The sequence below is a fragment of the Gadus morhua genome, chromosome 7 (assembly GCF_902167405.1).
Source record: "Gadus morhua chromosome 7, gadMor3.0, whole genome shotgun sequence".
Classification (NCBI taxonomy): domain Eukaryota; kingdom Metazoa; phylum Chordata; class Actinopteri; order Gadiformes; family Gadidae; genus Gadus; species Gadus morhua.
This window is the reverse complement of record NC_044054.1, coordinates 19,422,612-19,441,982: the sequence shown is the minus strand read 5'-3', so window position 1 is coordinate 19,441,982 and position 19,371 is coordinate 19,422,612. Positions and strand designations below refer to the sequence as shown.

Sequence of the window (19,371 nt, the reverse complement as noted above, 5' to 3'; positions counted from 1 at the left end):
TATGCCATCATTATCATCTGGAGACGGACGGTTCATGTGGCTGGTCACACCGCTTTAGAGTCGTCCCGGTAACCCATTTATAACGAGCATCTATCCAGCCCCACATGGAAGGCATCAGAATGAGCTTTGAAAAGCAAGTCGTGTCCCTGCCTCATAAGAATACAGCATTGTATTTCTTATTAAAAAATACCCTAGACAATTTTCGGCCTTGAAAGTCTTTTCTTTTATTCTTATATTGTGTATAGTATAGATCACACAACATATTTTATTTTTTAAGAGATGAAAGGGGGTGGGTCTCTTGTTTCTAGTTTCCAGTCGAGTGCCCGACATACCGGGTCAATTTATTTAGCTTTTGGTTTGGCTAATAGGATTTATTCCTTACAGAGATGCACACAACAAAGTCCTCTACTTACGCTCATTCGTATATTCTCATGCAGAACATGGAACATACTAAGGAATGCTATAACATATTCACAGCGGTTTTCCATGACGAGCCTGCTAAGAGCTCCCTTTTTGCCGTTATATACGTATATATATAAAACTTTATTTAACGGCCGAGAGCATTCCACTTAAGTGTTAGAAGGGATGGGGCAGGGGGGGAATTAAAATGTCGGAGTGTCAGTATGGACGTTTGCCAGGTCCTAAGGATCGTTACGTATAACTTTTTGTATACGCACACATCTGAGAACATGTGTGAGCACTTAACATGTGTGTATGACGCTGGACAGTTCCAACAATACAGTAAAATAAATCAAACAACAGCAGCCACTGCGGAGGACCGCCGCCTCACCTCTGATGACGCAGCGCTGAAAGTGACCAGGAGTAGGGTCAAATCAAACGGGACCTCCCATACTACTGGATCAAGTGTGCCAGACTTAAACGCACCGCACTAGAAAGAAAAGTGTGAAAAAATAGCTTTCTTTGGATTTATGATGCGTGAAGAAAAAAAAGGATGGTCGGGAAAAAATACTGAAAATTTTGACAAATTATACACAACGGCCCCCATTACGCTTCAGATTTTCGTTGTTATAGTTAGAGCTTATTTTCCTTTGACTTCCAAAATGTTTGCTCATCCACCTCACTTTCTTGATTTTGGACGGCAGTGTGCGCAAGGCCGTAGGTCCGACGTTTTGGCGAGCTGTTCTCGGTCTCGGTTTAAACTCTTACTTTCCAAACCTCCCAACGAGAAGCAATTTGAGGCCTGCCACCTGCCAGCCCTTAATTGGCCGGTTTTATTCCCGTCAGTCCCGAGTTTCCCTGCCGGGGCAGTGGGAGACAGGGGATTGGAATGCACAGGAGATAGAAGTCAATTGTAAATGACTGGAGGAGGATGGCAGGGAGTTACCCAGGTCAACACATTAGAGCCACTTTAATAAGTACGGCTGGGTCAGGAGTTCAAACCTACCCTGAAGTGTGTTTGAGGGAGACAGCGTGAGCGAGAGAGAGGGCTAAATTCCAAGGGAGAGGGAATAAGCCAGAGATGGGATAAAAGTTAAACCCTCGAATCCGTAACGGAAGGCAACTGCACCCGACCGTGGAACAAGTTTTTCGTTGTTTATACGACACAATATCACAATACAAAATGTTGCAGGCATTTGCACATACAGTCATTGTCCCTTTGACTTGCATTACAATAAGTCTCTTCCTGCTTGACAGTGGGTGTTGAATGCTGTTATTTGCCTCGGCCATATGACTGTATGTATGGATGAGTGTGTCCATGTGTGGGTAGCCTCCTACATCTTTTCTGTATTAAATCTGATCTTTCACAGTAGACCCACGTTTATTTACTCAGAGCACTAGATACCCCGACTCCTAGAGAATGTGCACAGAGGCCACCGGCGTGTATAATATTCAGACCTCTACAGCACATTCTGCTCTTCACACCTTGTACTGGATACCCTTGAATTTGGGAAAATGAATTTACACATGTTTTTTCGGGCCATGCGGCAACCCCTGTGGGCTTTCAGGTGTGTGTGTGTGTGTGTGTGTGTGTGTGTGTGTGTGTGTGTGTGTGTGTGTGTGTGTGTGTGTGTGTGTGTGTGTGTGTGTGTGCGTGCGTGTTCGTGCTTGCGTGTGTGTCTGTTTGTTTGATTACCTGGGCGATGTTCTTGTTGAGCAGGTAGACGGCGTATTCAAAGTGGAAGCGCTCTCCTCTGGGGTACAAAGGGAACCTGTGGAGGATGGAGAACAGGGTGAGTGGGTGGTGGTCGCACAACAAGTGGTTTTCATTCCCCCTAAACCACTACTAGGAGCACGACGGCCGGAGGAGAGCAGGAAGAAGAAGAATAAAGTAAACCATTATTCATGTGCTGTATCAACCAGCAAACAACCTTCCCGGTAGAGAAGCTCTCACAGCCCCACCGAGCCCAGTGTGGAGGAACCCAATGAAGAAAGCCTGCAGAATATGGAGCCTGGATCATGGATTCAATGGTAAGATTCATAAGGGGGGGTGGGAGGGTTCTGGCGTTCATTACACTTTACTTTTGTTTCTTTCATCGGGCAATGATCTTTTGGCGATTGTCTTGGTTCCCTATGACCAGCTGTGTGTAATGTCGGCAACGTATGCAGGTGGTTGGTTGGGTGTGTTTGTGTGTGTGTGTGTGTGTGTGTGTGTGTGTGTGTGTGTGTGTGTGTGTGTGTGTGTGTGTGTGTGTGTGTGTGTGTGTGTGTGTGTGTGTGTGTGTGTGTGTGTGTGTGTGTTTGCGAGGGTGCGTGACTGTGAGCGAGGAGGGTCCCGTTACATTCTGTGAGCATACCTCACAAGGATCCCCCTAAAGCCCCTGCTCTTGTTAAACTGAAATATTAAACAAGATTGGGATGCTCTCGAAAAAAAATAAACTGTCCACCCAAATCACATTGTGAAAACGAAGAGAACTTTCTCTCCCTCTCGGCGTGGTTTGGAGAGGGTCATTTACGCCACTCAGACGTCTTAGTTGGGAGTGATGATTTGGGCGCCTCAAACACCCCCCGCCCCATGGCCTAAACATGGGAGAGCTTGTGGACGGAGGAGATTGATAGCCTCGGGTGCTGGAGGAATGCTGACGTTCTGAGTGGTGGGAGAGAGGAAAGAAAAAAAAATACAGAGTCCTCTACCAAGGGCTAAAGGCTGGCCTCTCTTCCTGTCATTATGCGCTTATGTCTGCTGATCTCCCACAGCGAGGAGAGCACTGGGAGCGCAGCCTCACAGCCTGGACTCGCCTCTGGGCTGACAGGCATGTACAAGAACCTGTGTGCCTTGGTGCACGCACACACACACACACAGAGCTGAACGCACGCACGCATAGAGGTGCAGGCGCGCACACACACGCACACACGCACACACGCACACACACACACACACACACACACACACACACACACACACACACACACACACACACACACACACACACACACACACACACACACACACAAGCTTTGAGGGTTATGGTGATAGTTGAGGATCCAGGAATCATTGTGAATGGTCAAATTCCTCTCCTCCTAAAGTGAATTAAATATCAAAGCTGAACGTGTACTGTTTTTTTTCAGCTGTCACCGTTGTCACACAAGACAGAATATGCAGACGTGCAGATGTTGCTCCATCACTTCTGAGTCAACATTATGTTCTTTTTTTTTTACGACCCTTTAATGTTTTCCTCCAACAACTACCATACCGTGTCTCAATACTTGACACCATATTTTCTTTGAAAACACATTGTTCTAATGAACTGAACTATGCATGCATGTCTGGGGTTAGTGTTATGCTTAAATCAAATAATTTCCATTTTCAAACCGTTCATGGGCAATTTCCGAAATAGATATGGAAAGAATTGCGCATAGAACCACATTGAACCGACTAAAAAGCACTTAAGCAATCGATGGGCTGGGCGAGTGAGAGTACATGGTGTGTGAAAAGTCTGCACAACAGGTGCCGCTCTGCTACACAGCTGTAAGACCCGATGCACACACATGGCTGAGCCCGCATGTGTGTGTATGTGATCTCTCTCTGTGTGTGTGTGTGTGTGTGTGTGTGTGTGTGTGTGTGTGTGTGTGTGTGTGTGTGTGTGTGTGTGTGTGTGTGTGTGTGTGTGTGTGTGTGTGTGTGTGTGTGTGTGTGTGTGTATGTGTGTGTGTGCTGAAGCATGTGCGCATCTGGCAAATCTCCTTCCTTTGGGTGTGCGTGTAACTTATGTGGTATCTGTGTGTTTGTGGTGTGTTGAACGTATGTGGTGTGAGTACCCAGTGTCTGCATGTGTAGCGCGTTGGGTGTGTGCATGTTAAGTGAAGGTGTGTGCGTGGTCTGTTCCCCTGGGGTCACTCGTCCATTAATCCTATGTCAGAGCAGACGTGGTGTTCCTCACCTCTCACTCAGAGCGACCCGCAGGTGCTGGAGTGGAAGGAGGAAGAGAGGGAGGGAGGAAGAGAGGGAGGGAGGGAGAGAGAGAGGGAGGGAGGGAGGAAGAGAGGGAGGAAGAGAAGGAGGGAGGAAGGAAGAGAGGGCGGGAGGAAGAGAGGGCGGGAGGGAGGGAGAGAGGGAGGGAGGGGGGGGAGGGAGGGAGGGGGGGAGGGAGGGAGGGAGGAAGAGAGGGAGGGAGGAAGGAAGAGAGGGCGGGAGGAAGAGAGGGCGGGAGGGAGGGAGAGAGGGAGGGAGAGAGGGAGGGAGGGAGGAAGAGAGGGAGAGAGGAAGAGAGGGAGGAAGAGAGGGAGGGAGGGAGGGAGGGAGGGAGGGGGGGAGGGAGAGAGGGAGGGAGGGAGGGGGGGAGGGAGAGAGGGAGGGAGGGAGGGAGGGAGGAAGAGAGGGAGGGAGAGAGGGAGGGAGGGAGGGAGGGAGGGAGGGAGGGAGGAAGAGAGGGAGGGAGGGAGGGAGGGAGGGAGGGAGGGAGAGAGGGAGGGAGGGAGAGAGGGAGAGAGGGAGGGAGGGAGGGAGGAAGAGAGGGAGGGAGGAAGAGAGGGAGGGAGAGAGGGAGGGAGGGAGGGAGGGAGGGAGGGAGGGAGGGAGAGAGGGCGGGAGGAAGAGAGGGAGGGAGGAAGAGAGGGAGGGAGAGAGGGAGGGAGGGAGGGAGGGAGAGAGGGAGGAAGAGAGGGAGGGAGGGAGGGAGGGAGGGAGGGAGGGAGGGAGGGAGGGAGGAAGAGAGGGAGGGAGAGAGGGAGGGAGGGAGGGAGGGAGGAAGAGAGGGAGGGAGGGAGGGAGGGAGGGAGGGAGGGAGGGAGGGAGGGAGGGAGAGAGAGAGAGAGAGGAGGAATGAAGGGCGGTAGGAGGAAGAGTGGGAGGGAGCTAGGAAAGGAAGGGAGGGAGAAAGGGAGGGAGTGGCTGAGGGAGGGCGGGCGGGAGAGGGAGGGAGGGATGGAGGAAGAGAGGGATGAAGGGAGGGAAGGGTGAGAGGGAGGGAGATGCTGGGGGCATACCATAGAGAACACCGACTGCCTCAAAAGATCAGCCTCTGAAGTCAGCCGGGAACATTCCCAGTACGTAGAAGGTCGGGTATATCAGTGACCGATTATGTATTTCATTAACCCCACGCTGCATTAAGAGTGCACTGCTGAAACCGGGCTTGAGCAGGTCATCATTCCAAATCACCCTTGTAGTCCCTCCCCCCTCGCCTGCCCCCCAAAGCGATATTTCATCAGCACCATCCTGTTGTGTGTTGTTCAACCGCCCCACAGGGCAGCTCGCCCCCCTGTATGGGGCCGAGTGGCCACACAGTGGGACATCTCGTAGCTAGGCGTGTCCCTGAATGGCAGCCGGGGTCCCAAAGGAAAATGAAAAGAAAAGACATGGCTGAGGTCACTGCCTTGGACCAGCACATGACCAACAACAAAGGGAGAGAAAAACCCAACACACAACAACCCCCCCTGCTTTCTGAAACCCAATATCGCTTACATCAAGAATCAGTAGTTTGCTGAACATCATGCACAAGGCTGAACACACTTTCACACACAGACATATATACTCAATATAGGCGTGCCGTGGATGTATAAAAACACACAAATACACACACACACACACACACACACACACACACACACACACACACACACACACACACACACACACACACACACACACACACACACACACACACACACACACACACACACACACACTAGCTCCGTCATGGTGAGGTGATTAATGACCCCTGTCCGATGCGTCTGAAATCACACTGGTGGGACCCTGGTTCACCAAACACGAGGAATTCCTCTCTGGGACGTTGAGTAAAGTCAAATATATTATTACACACCAGCAGGGAGGATCAGGGAGAGGAAGCAGAGGCAACAGTGGGATTTGGCGTGTGTGTGTGTGCGTGTGTGTGGCGGGGGACAAAGCAGTATTCTGTTGGACAGAGAGGCCAGCCTTGTACTATACGTATGTATGTACTCTGTGAGGGAGCAGCTGAAAAGGGCGTCAGTGAGGAAGGACAGAGGGCCAAAGGCTCACATGTCCAAGACTTGAACTCTGGGAGAACAGGACGCATGAACAACAAACAGACCAATTGATGACAACAATCAACGGTGATGACAACAAACAAAATGGTGTGCTCTAAGATCAAGGATTAGAAACACAGTGGAGTGCAGAAGAGAGATGATAGATAAATATGTGTGCAGTACACATAGATGAGTTTAGACGGACACTAGAGGAGGCTGCCAGGCAAGTAAGTCCAATGTCTCCAGACTAATAAAGGGAGAGAGAGGCAGCATCAGTCCCAGGTTTACAGACTAGTAAGGGAATATCAGTCCCTACAGTTTTCAGTCACATGTCTACAGATTTGTCAGTGACGACTAAACCTCAATTTGATACTTAGAGCTGCATTTTCTTTTACGATTGAAAAGACAATTTCATCAATTTGCCAGTATTTGTCCATGTATACTTGTTTTAATTGAAGGTTGCGATAAAACCTGCAGAATGCTTTATTTTTTCTTCACTGAGCAGGACGAAACATATGGACCTAAACACACAGCTTTGCTAGTTCATTTAATTTGCCCACTGTCTCTCTCCCTCTCGCTCTATCTCAGCACGTCCGTCAATGGCAGCTTCCGGTCACACTGTCAGGCGCAGTGGAGCGGCGCTGGAGGGTGGATCTGCAAGGCACCCACATCAACACCGGAGGGTCCACATTTGCATCCATGCATCCAGAGACTTGATTATGCAACCCTGAAATGTGCTTTCGTTTAGCCAACGCTTTAGCTCTCATTACTGCTGGACCCAAAACGATTAAAAAAAACAGCAGCGGGTTTGGAAGCAAAAGTACATCTGTCACACACACATCCTCCTCATAAAGAAATCCCCTTGTGTGTGTGTGGGTGTGTGGGTGTGTATTTTTCTACCATATCAGCCCCCCCACTGTATGATATTAAAGCGATGCATAGCACGCCATGCCGGGAATTGCGTGTAGACACAAAAATATGTAATTAATAAGGGTAGTTCCACAAGAGAGAACTTGGAGTGCATCGTAAAAATAAATCTAAGTACCTGACAGAAACCTCTGTGTCTCTGTGTTGTCATAACAGACCCAGTCTGCCTGCCACTTAGCCATTGGAGCTAGACATCCCCTTTCTCGCCTTCACAGACAAGCTGCACATATCAAAGACCGAGTTCCTAGTTAAAAGGAGGAAGCAGTTTTCTCAAGGATGAAGGGATAGGTCGAGAGATGGTATGGCATGTCCATTCTGGGGTTGGCCTCTTTTGTTCTGTTATTTTCGTTTGCGAGCGCGTTCCCATCGATAAACAGACGAGATGAAACGTGAGCACGATTCCATGGGCCTCGGTGGAGATGAATACCGCACATGGCGTCTTTAATGACTTCCAATAAAGAGACGTTTTACTGTCTCCCCAGCCGGATCCGTGGCTATTTGTGAGTGGATACGATGTGGTTTCTTGCATAACAAAATAACCCAATGAGCTCTGCTTTGAAGCACACAGTTGTACACACAATGCATGATTAGAACTGTATCGATAAAGAGTCAAAATGGAGAGATTCCAGTCTCTCGAATCTCTTAAAATGGCCGTCCTCCCCTTAAAAAGCAGCAGTTTCTCTCGGCCTGTGGGGAAGAGCGCCGTGCAGGGGGTCACGGAGCTGTAGCTCACACACGGCTCCTGCATGCGGTGCATGTGTCCCTGCCTGTGTACCGTTCAGTGTGTTAAAGCGAGTGTCTTGGTTCTCGGGGGAGCCATTGCGTTCAGTTAGAGGAGTGTACAGGAGAGAAGGGGGAGGAGGAGAAAACGGTGTGTGGCTGGGTGGTCGTGGCTCCGGCGTAATCTGGTTCCTGAACGCGCGGCGGGAATAGTCCCGGTGACTGGCTGACCTCCTCCAGTGTATACAGTGGGCCGGCATCCGCACATGTGTCAGCGAGCCTGTTTAGACAGCTTCATTAAGACTGGGAGAAGTAGCAAAACAACCCGGGATCGTGTGCCCGAAAGAGGGGGGCTCGCCGATATTTCAAACCCTGCTTGGAAGTGTGTGTGTGTGTGTGTGTGTGTGTGTGTGTGTGTGTGTGTGTGTGTGTGTGTGTGTGTGTGTGTGTGTGTGTGTAGGTGTGTAGGTGTGTAGGTGTGTAGGTGTGTGTATAGATGAAGGTGTGTGTTCTAAGGAGGGAGGGTATCTTGCCACACTATGTGTGTGTTTTGGTTCACCATAGTGCGTTTGAAAAGGTGGTCGGGTTGACCGGGGAAGGGGGGGGGGGATATGCCTGTAAGTTTCACAACGCCGCTTTAACGTGACATTCTAAACGGCGTGGAACCATAAATCATCCGGCCCCTTCGCTTCGACCAAAAAGAAAAAAAAAAGAAAAAGGAAAAGAACACCTGCCTGCAACTGTCAGAGCCTAAACGGCAGTGGTTGCGGTATAAATCACGGCGGGCTGTAATCTCCAATATCGGAGGAATGATTACACTGAGCATCTGTCAGTGAAAGGTATTTTAATGGCCGCCGCCGCTGCTGCTCTCCACTTTGGCCCCCGCCGTGACTGCTCCGCTGTCGCGCTGCGTGCCGTTAACGTGTCTCCTGAGCGACGGCGCTCTCCGCTCCGCTCGCTGCGAGCAGCTTGTCGTCTCCGGTTTGCGTCGGGGCCCTTAAGGAAATCCAGCGGCCCCCGTATTTCTCCCCCCCCCTCCCACCCTGCAGATCCTGCAGCCCCTTGATTTCTTCTATGGTTTTAATCAAAACCAGAGCCGGAGGAGAGGAGCGAGGCCCCGTCCAGAACCCCTCCATGGTGTTTATGGGCACGGCGCCATCTTCGTTATCTTCCCCAATCCGACGGACAACCTGTAATTTGGTTTCCCCCCCTTAACTGGATAACAACAAAACAAATTAAAACACCTATTAACTCAGTGTCACGAGGGTCTAAGCACAAAGCACAATGAGAGTGAGAAAGAAAGCGAGCAAAAGAGAATGCCCGGGAGAGTGAGCCGGACAGAGGGAGGGAGAGAAGAGAAGAGAAGAGAAGAGAGAGAGAGAGAGAGAGAGAGAGAGAGAGAGAGAGAGAGAGAGAGAGAGAGAGAGAGAGAGAGAGAGAGAGAGAGAGAGAGAGAGAGAAGGCCTGATAGCGTGAAAGATTCTGTTCTGATAGTCGTTTGTACAAATTCAGAGCTCGTCTGTCGGAGGAAATATGAAAACAGAATTTGATCTCCCTAAGCTCGCTGGGTCACTCTCCTCTAATTCGCAGCATCCCTCTTCTCACAGGCGTCTCGTCTATGGCAGATGCTTCTCATTTGCTGTGTAATGAAAGGTGAACACAGAACCATCAGGCAGGTTGCGTAACAGCAGGGCCTTCAATGTGATGCGAGGACGAGCCAACTGAACTGGCCCTCACCAGAGTTCCTTTCTCTCTCTCCAACGCCGTGAGAGACGTTCATATTTGTCCTTGAATGATAAATAGTGAAAGAACAGACAGTAGACTAAATTCGGCCCTTCATAGGAGCGGCCAGGTCTCGTCTCCGACACCAAAGGCTTGATCTGTTGACGGCCTGCTGTGTGACTGACCTGGTGGGGAGGGAGCGGGCGTGCGGCAGGGGTCGGTGTGAAAGGGCAGCGTCCGTCTCGGCCCGTCCACATGGACCACATTAGGAGACGTGAAGCCCATGCGGAGACTCATAACAATAACCCTGCTGCTGCCTTTTCCCTTTGAGCCTCGCGAAGTTCCACTCTTCTTATCCAGGCCTCCCATGGTTTGCCTGGCACTAACACGAGTACTTCCACCCGCTTTCCCTTTATACTTGATCCAGGTGGTAATGTGTAAATCCCTTCTCATGTGTATATATATATATATATATATATATATATTTATATATCCCCCGCCACCCACCATTCTCCTTCAAACTGTCGTGAATAGGAAGAAAAATTTATGAAAAGAAAAAGGGGAAAGAGGAAAATGGATTGGCATTGATATGAGGGCTAAACCACGGGGCTGTCCAGCGTTTCGCTTTTAATAGCCAGGTTCTGGTCTCAATCACACGGAAGACATCTGGATCGCATCTCCCCACCCCCCCAACACACACACACACACACACACACACACACCCATGCAATCAGACACAGCAGGACAAGGTTCTCCCCAGGACAAAATGTGGGCGCAATATGTCTTTAGGAGCCCGTCGATTTCAGAGAATGTGTCAGGGAGGAGAATGCTGCTAACCCAAAATAGTGATGAGCTTATGTCAGGCAGAGCATCGACTGGGAAAGTTAGGCTCTCCACATAATTGGAAAAATTAAAAAAAAAAAAAAAAACGGATGTCCTAGGACCCAAGGGCAACACGGCTGATTTTCGTTTGAATGAGAGGATGGTTGTTATCAAAGTGATAGTGATTTGATCTTGGGCTGCACCACGGCGGGAAAGGCTAGTATGTCGGGGTCCATTTCGGAGCACTACACACCCCACTGACAGATATACCGTTACTGGTAATGGCCATTATATTTATTCAATATTTTTAGACTTCTACGAAGATAGTTGAGAAGCAACCGGCTGAAATGTTTGTCCCCTCCAAAAGTTGGGACTATTACCTAGTTTAAGTACAGGGTGGGGGCCCTTGTTACAGAGTCTATTCTGGTTGGGATCCTCAAGCACGTCCTGCCTGCCACACTGAGTGCAACGGCCCTTAACCACATGGCAGGGGCCCCGGGGGAACAGCAGAAGCTTCCTGAAGACCATTACATTTTCACCGGTCGAAAAAAAAAACTCAAAAATATTGAGATTTGGGTTTTCATTCGAGCACGCTACGTGAACGATAGGCTGTCGGGCTAATTCTGCCACCCTTTGAGCTCGCGTTCCCGCATCGCCTAACTCATCATCATTGGCTGCCTCTTTCCGACACTTTAATCGCCAGTCTTTGTACACGTTCCCCAGTTTAGACTGGTTGCTTTCCGTCTTCCCACACATCATTTGGCTCTGTGTCTGCTTACACACGAGGCCTCGCGACTCATAAACTTTGGTGGGGTGGGTGGGGGGCAGGGGGTGGGGGGGGGGGAGGAAGAGCCGTGGAGGCGGGGGAGTGGGGGTGAGGGGTCATCCGAGCGTATGGGGCTGCTCGGCTATCGAGTCGGGTCCGGGTTCACAGAGAGCCCTTCTGTCCCGACACCCACGGACTCCCAGCAGGTTTATTGTGTCTGACAGTGTGAAGGTAAATATCCTGCACTGTGGGCCTGGGAATCCCAACGGTGTAGACACACCTTTGGACCACGGGGCAATGACATACCACATGACCCCCACGCCCCCCCCCCCCCCCCCCCCCCCTCCGCCATGCCGAATCAGACTCAACACCTGCTGTCCGGACTCAAAAAAAAACGAGAGAGTTGGGTGCTTGACTGCGATGACGTCTGATTCCGATCAATGCTCCTGTGTGCCTGCACACGCACAACATGTGCGCACGCACACACACACACACACACACACACACACACACACACACACACACACACACACACACACACACACACACACACACACACACACACACACACACACACACGAACCTAAGCATTATTTTACTCGTAATGCTTAGCAGATGTTGGATAGGGAATCGTGTGCTTGTTTACATATCTCCATCTCACACATGTACTCAAAATGCATGCGTGTTGCGGCACAATAAAGCCAAGATTGCCAACATTTGTTCTCAACTTGTTCACTATTCAAAAGACCGCTGCAAGGTTATTCTAGTTTGTGGGCTGTGTAGTAGTCTGCGTGGCGAGCTAACATGTTGGGACGCACAAAGTGTAGCTCTGGAGAGACTTATTTAGTCCGGAGCCCCGTTATTATGACTGTTATTAACGTGGCTGGCCGTGTGGCCTGGAACTCCTCTCCTTCCCTGTCCTTAATTCACTATAATGAGTCGGCTCTGGGTTTCAAAGGCTTACCCCCGCCTTCGCAGCCAGCAAGACAACAGACAGCTTTACACTAGGCAGACAGTGTCCAAGCACAAGTGCTTGGATCTAAAATAATGCATGATATCGTTTTAATTGCAAGAGTGCAATAAACGCCTAAGAAGAATTTGATCTAAAAGGCACTGATCAGAACGTCTCCAGATAGTCTATTGAACAGATATACTCTATAGTGACGATAGGAAAATAATGCTGCTGTGTTGTATCATAGGGCTGTTCTGTTACTGACGTACATCGGGGATAGGCTCTGCATACTTTAAAGGCAAGTCACTTAAACAGGCTGTGTGCGGACAGGAATCATCGCACTGCGACTGAAAGCATCGCGTGGCAAAACGTAATCCAGAGACGGTGCCTAATACTTCTCTCAGTCTCCTTCCAAGAGCATTGAACCTGCCCTTACTAATCACTTTGAAAAAAATTACACACATAACCAGCCCTAACAACACTGATTATACCAATTTCCCCATCATTCTCCCACCTCTCTCCCTTACAGCAAGTGGGGTCATCATGCATGGAATGCCTGAATTCTCCAGTTGCTGCATTCCTGACGGTATCTGCGTGCCGCGAACGTGCAATTATTCACAATGCAGCATCATCGTGCGAGGGTTTTCACCTCGATTCACTGCATAGTAACGGGTAACCATAGCACACCCAAATAATAATTTAATCACTGTGGCGCGATGAGTTCAGTGGAGGCTCTCTTCTGTAGCCTCACGTGAGAAATTCTGCCTTGTCATTATCTGCCACATTTCAACTTGAACATTTCTCGTAAATCGAGACTGTAAATAATTCAGCAATCATAGAAAATCTAATAAAATCGTTATCCAAATTCCACAAGGTACAAAACAAGGTTGATGGTAGCCCGGAGGTGCTGTAAACACATGACAATTTCAAAAGTCTCCAACAATGCGCCGTGTTATAAGACACAACTGCCACACCGACATATGTACGAAGAGATCAAAAGGGGGAATTTATAACCACTTCAGCTTGGAGTGCTCTCCATTTCAAGCAGATATGGTGAAAACGACCACTTTTAAAAGATGAATGTGGCTGTATTGCGTTTCTACTGCTTTGAAATTGATTGTGGAGTGGCTTGGCCGAAAGCTATTGATTCCATCCTTAATGTCCTCAACCTTACCTGTAGGCATCCTGGATCAAGAAACCCATACCATCTCCTTAATGATATGCATCTGTATTTTCTATGGTTTTGATAAAAAATATATTGATTATGTATAGATAACAGATGTTTCACACTCCTTCTCCAAAGGCCTCTTGAGTCTACGGTCTACGCTGCTGTCAAAACCTTTTAAAGGATTGACCAAGCTGAGCATATGCAGACATTTGTGATGCACTCAAAAAACAACGGGATACACAATTCTGCATGATGTGTATTGGTAGAGACAGCCACGATTACTTTGGACTGCATTATTGATGACAATCACATCTTGTTTCAACTGAAAATTAAATGTCAAGCCAAGATACTTGGATATCGTGGCATGTCAATTCACATGTTTTGATTCAACCCATCTATAAAGGGTTTAATGCATTCAAAGTTATTGATTTCAATGTGCACTAACATTGCATTAATCAAGGGGGGGGGGGGGGGGGGGGTAAACTGATTGATTCTGAGTAGGTCTCCGGCATGGACTGGGCTTAATTATACGTTGCATTTATCATGTTAGGTTTAGTTGGAGACAAATACTATACTAAAAATTTGCTACATATTTTGTTGTTATTCTGTAGTTTGTATACACTCTGTAAAGATATGTCTTCAAACTGAAAAAAAATCTGGAAATGCACTGATAATGTTCCAGAGAAAAAGATTCCTATACCAGACCGCTCCTGCACGCATACCAGGCTTGTGTGCATCGAACAAGGCCACAAACGATCTGACGGCTGGAGAGAGCAAAGACTGTATCATGAGGAATGCAGAACTACAACTGGTTCAAAAGCCAAGGAAATACTTGGGCAGATTTCATTGTTCTTCAGGATTTGAGTAAAACAAAACATATATTCATGTACATGAAGTTGATTTGAATAAGCCGTTTGGAAACCTGCTCAAGAAGACACTGCAACATACACACACCCAAGCAAATGCGCACACATCTAAATTAAAACTGTGTAGATTGATGATTGAGTTGGTAAATGCGTTCCAGCAATTTGATCCACTTACTCTCTCTCCTTCTCCGTCAGCCTGTCGGTGATGGTGTCCTTGATGGAGGACCGGGAACCCTTGTGGATAACTGGATACCGTAAAGGGATCTGGAGGAAGCAGGACACCATCAGGACCAGGTGCGCCGTGTAACCGAGGGCCACTGCCACGCTCCCGTCATCCTTTGCTGTGGTGAGAGAAATGGAGGTTCCAGCTGTTTACAACGTCAAATCATGGCGCTTGGCATCGGAGAATATGGATCAGAGGCGCCATGCTTGTTATTGAACTAATCAAAAAGAATCAACATGCAAAACAGATCCACAATCTGATATTTGATCCAAGATCAAACATCTTCAAAGCATACAGTCAATGCCATTCTGTCTGCTGATGTGTTGGGGATGGGTGTTCATTATGTGAAGAAATAAACTGTTGGAACATAATCCATGTCCACATCTTGTGAATCCAAACAACATTATATACCGAAAGGGCTGAATCAAGCAGAATATGTTTTTTGAAGTATTCACAGAAGGAGGCTGTTGTATTTATGTGGGAAAGTATGATGAGAATCACAAAAAAATAGGGTTTCGGTGGCAAGACAAGTCTATGGCCAAGAACATCTTGTATACAAATTCCTAACTAAATCCAACAAAATTTCCTAGAGGAAGACGGTTCGACAGGGTAGGATGTTGATTGATGGTTAAAGGTAAAAATTACTTCACAGCTCACAAGTAATTCTACACCGCAACTGAATTGCTCTGTTTTGAAAGAGCAGAGAACCACTATACTGAATACAACAGAACTTGGCATGCAGGGCTTGTTTTTATCTACATAAAAGCACGTTTTTTATTGCTTTTTTGCATTCACGTTGTTGCCAACATGGCACACAGGCAATTGTGGTCTGGCGTTTTTCTCCCCGCCAACTTACAAGAATGTCAGGTCAGTTAAAGTACAAAGAAACTGATGCAAGACCTTGGGGTGCAAACTTTGATGGACAATTATGCTAAAGAGACCGGTAGAGCTTAGTGTTTGAAAAAGATTATGGTAATGAAAAAGAAAAAAGAAAAAGACTTTCTCCCCCTGGTGAGAAAAGCACTTCCATTGACCCTGACCCCTCCTGATAATGTGGAACATCCTCCCCTTCAGCCTCAGGGCGTTTCAGACAGACAACCATCCAGAAAGCTCTAGACTTGATCATGCAGCCTCTGCGACGGACCCCACACTCAGTGAGAGCAGAGGTCAGCGGGGAGGTCAAGTGCGTTGGGTCAGGGGCCATTCTTTTCTCCCACGTTATCTCCCATTTCTCTCCGACATTGGCTAACAAACCGCACCTCTGTTACCGACCACCCTCAAAACCACACAACTCCAGCTCAAAGGGAGAAACAACCAGATGGGAGATGGAGGTTAGGGAGTGAAATGCTGGTTAGGATGTCTTTCTCGCTGTCTACCCCCGCATGCTTGGTGCTCTTCTCACTGGTAGGTGTCCACCTTATCAGGGCTTAAAGGCAGGGGCAGACGCAGGGCACAGAGGAACAAACCACCGCTGCAAATACACATCGACTGTCAACGACAGTGGTGCAGTGATTTGCAGCAGGCCTGGCTGGGTGTTTGAGCTGAAGGGGGGGAGGATGGCGAGAGGGAGGCGATAAAGAGCTCTGTACTCCCCTTCTTTATTAAGGAATTTCAGCAGCAGGGATGTCCCCACAGCGGGGGGGCGGAGAAGTGGCGATAGGTTGATCCTGAATTATGGACTCAAGAGTGTCCCCCCCCCCCCCCAGCTGTGAGAAAAGTTCAGCACGGGAACACACAAACGTTCCGGAGGATCCCGATGTTCCTTCAAAACATTGGATCCCATACAGACAGACAAATAATAAATTGTATCATATTTTCATGGCTCAAATGTGTATCTTTATTATACTGTCCTTACACCCACCAGATAAGTTGGAGTCTAACACTGGGAAAAAGAGCTATCGCACAACAGGAATATGGTGAGTTATGCCTAGTGCTCACGTGTTATAGAAGAAGGCAATCTGTCCACCGCAGGAATTAGGAACCTTTGGTTTTCCACTGCAGGAACCAGGGTCCAAATTAAGTTCCGGGGACATAATTTGACCCCCAAAAATGTCCCTGCTTGGGGGGTAGGACTTTCCATATGTTCAGGAACCTTGTGGGTGGGGCTTGCAGTGCTGAACATATCTGATTGGTGGAAGGCTCGCTGCAGTTTTTTTCAGCCATTTCATCATCTGCAGCAACAAACCTTCAGTTTTTTTGTTCACTTTGACCTGCAGTAGGCTAAATCACAGTCCTCTTATTGCATCCACAGTGGTTAACTACATTCATATAATCATCATTTCTGTTATATGTGTGATCATTCATCTCAATAGCAGTCGGGCGCTACAAGGCAATGTTTATTTGCAATGCGGGACATGAGGATAGGTTGAAGCTATGATATGGGGGCTACACCCATGAACAGTTTGAAGCCATGAAGTCAGCATCACTCAGTTTAACTGTTCAAGTAAGGTTTTCACTATCAATGTTTTTTTTGCTGAAAAGAAGCCAAAAGGCTCCATTTCGAACACTCTAAATCTATCTACTATGAATCCATCCAAAACCATTAGGCTTATCAAGGTGGTCCTTTACAGAACTCTCGCCACAATGTTCTCTTTGGACAATACGACATCCCCTATGGCCATCCACATTGCGTTTCTGTGGAGGCGAACACCACGATTGAGCCGGCCTGCTGCTGATCTTACCCTTGCTAACTCCTCAAGTCTATGGTTGAACGACCGCTTCTTGGAACACCAACATTGTTGAACGGCGTCCATTGGTCAATTATGTGAGTGGGGAGAATTGGGAGAGCTTAAAGTATTTAGAAGGGTTTTCACAACCTCAGGAACACATTTCGTCGTCTCCCTCTGTTGAGTTTGGTCTTAAGGACTATTTTTCTTCTTAAGCCATACGAAGACTCATACGAAGATATTCTGGAGATGTGGAAAATAAGGGTTCGGGACCTGATTCTCACCACTGGAACCTCGTCCAAGGGGTTCAGATACACAGGAAGCAATCTTTTTCATTCTTGGATGATGAGGAGCATTTTGAGTGGCCTGATGTATTCTAAGCTTGCTTCCAAAATGGGGTTGGTGAATTGTTATGTTCAAACCTTTTTCAGTTACTGCTTTTCTACCCTATCATCGTACTTCATCTGGCCCAAACACACACACACACAGACACACACACAGACACACACACAGACACACACACACACACACAGAGAGACACACACATACGCACATCTACCTCACCCACCCCTTCGCTCTTGATCACATGGATATGTGTGTCAAACAAAGTCTTTGTCATAGCAGCATATTTACATTACCGCCCGGCGGAGGCTGGGTCTTCTCAGGTTTGGGAGACAAGAGGATGGGATCGTGTTTATTGTGGGCAGATAGTGGTTTAGAAACAAGACTCCAGTAGGTGGTCAACACAGAGCCGAGACTGCACGGCTGCAGAACATTGAGTATCCAGTCCTGTTGTGATCTGCCCGTTAAAGACTTGATGAGCTTTTTTTTTTTTTTTGAGTTGGACTCTAGTGAGTCCAACTCTAGTGAGTGTTTCAGGATGGCATTTTTATCGGCCTTTTGGGGGCTGTAAAACTGCACCATTACGGAAGTTGGAAACTATTCTACTAAAATTATATTTTCCGCCATTTCATGTGCACTGCCTACGCGATCGTATTTATATCAACTGCCCTTTAAAAAATATATTTTTAGCAATAGAAAACATGCAAACCGGGATGAGCCCCGATGTCTGAAGGACATGCATGGAGGCATCTCTAACATGGGGAGCCAATCAGACCAGCTGTCATTTACCTTGGAAGTCCTCCGAGTTGGGCAGCTTGACTCCACAGATGACGTAATCCGACTGATTTGCCTGTGGATTTAGGTTTGTAGCTTCAGATTAAAGGCAATGACAAGGACAAAGTAAAAGACAAGAACACAAAACAAAGTCCCTGTGGGTTAACCAGGGGTAAGGCAGCAGGGTGAAAGCCTTTAAATTATTTCAGTACTGAGCGCTGCTGGTGGCATTCAGAGTGTTAAGATATTTCTTTTACCTTTATGGAAAATCAATCAAAAAAATATATCGTTTGGAAGCCCTCCTGAAATACCAAGGGGAAGGTAACAGGGGAACTCATGACAATACAAGATAATTATCCTTCACACAAGAGGATCCAACATCTTTCTTTTTAGGGATAACATTATGCACATTTATGACCTTATGCTTTACATTTTTCCTCCATCCCATGAACGGTTCCACAGCTTCAACACTGAAGCCGCCTTGATCACTCACCACAGTGATGGGGTAGATGTAGGACAGCTCAGACAGGAGCTGCCGACAACGGAAGGTGAGCTGAGCGTTGGACTTGAGGAACTGCTCCCTGGAGAGACGGAGGATGGGGGGGAAGAGGTCAGAAAGAAGGTAAGCAGGCTTTGGAGAGAGGGATACAAGAGCGAGACACATGGACAACACTCTCAGTCACTGGACAGGCTGAGACAAAGGCCATAGTCTTCAGTGGTGCAAGGTGACGTCGCTGGGGCTGTGGGGGAGTATGTGTGCGTGAGTATCTGTGTGTGCCTTGGCTACAGGGTGGAGAAGAGTTGTCGTCCCGCAGAGAGAGTGGAAGACGGTGAACGTCATTCTGTGAGGGGGAATTAACCGATAGTTGAGGAGCCACCGGGGAGGAAGAGCAGAGATGCATGCGGGACCAAGTTGAATTCAGAGGAAGTCTGGAGTGTGGGTGTGCGTGTCAGGGGGCTGCTGGAGGAGGGTAGAGTATATGGATGTAGTGTAATGAGCTGTGACAGCACACTCATGTCA

General features: G+C 48.0%; 1 protein-coding gene across 1 annotated transcript in view; it reads right to left on the bottom strand.

Moving 5' to 3' along the window:
• The window catches only part of uvrag (UV radiation resistance associated gene), a 73,591-nt gene that overhangs the window by 27,561 nt on the left and 26,659 nt on the right, over positions 1 to 19,371 (bottom strand). Inside the window, exons 11-14 of the mRNA XM_030360381.1 lie at positions 18,844 to 18,931; positions 18,366 to 18,426; positions 14,521 to 14,686; positions 2,096 to 2,171 (exon numbers count right to left, since the gene is read on the bottom strand). Coding sequence (XP_030216241.1) covers positions 2,096 to 2,171; positions 14,521 to 14,686; positions 18,366 to 18,426; positions 18,844 to 18,931 — 391 coding nt within the window. The remainder of the gene's footprint in view (positions 1 to 2,095; positions 2,172 to 14,520; positions 14,687 to 18,365; positions 18,427 to 18,843; positions 18,932 to 19,371) is intronic.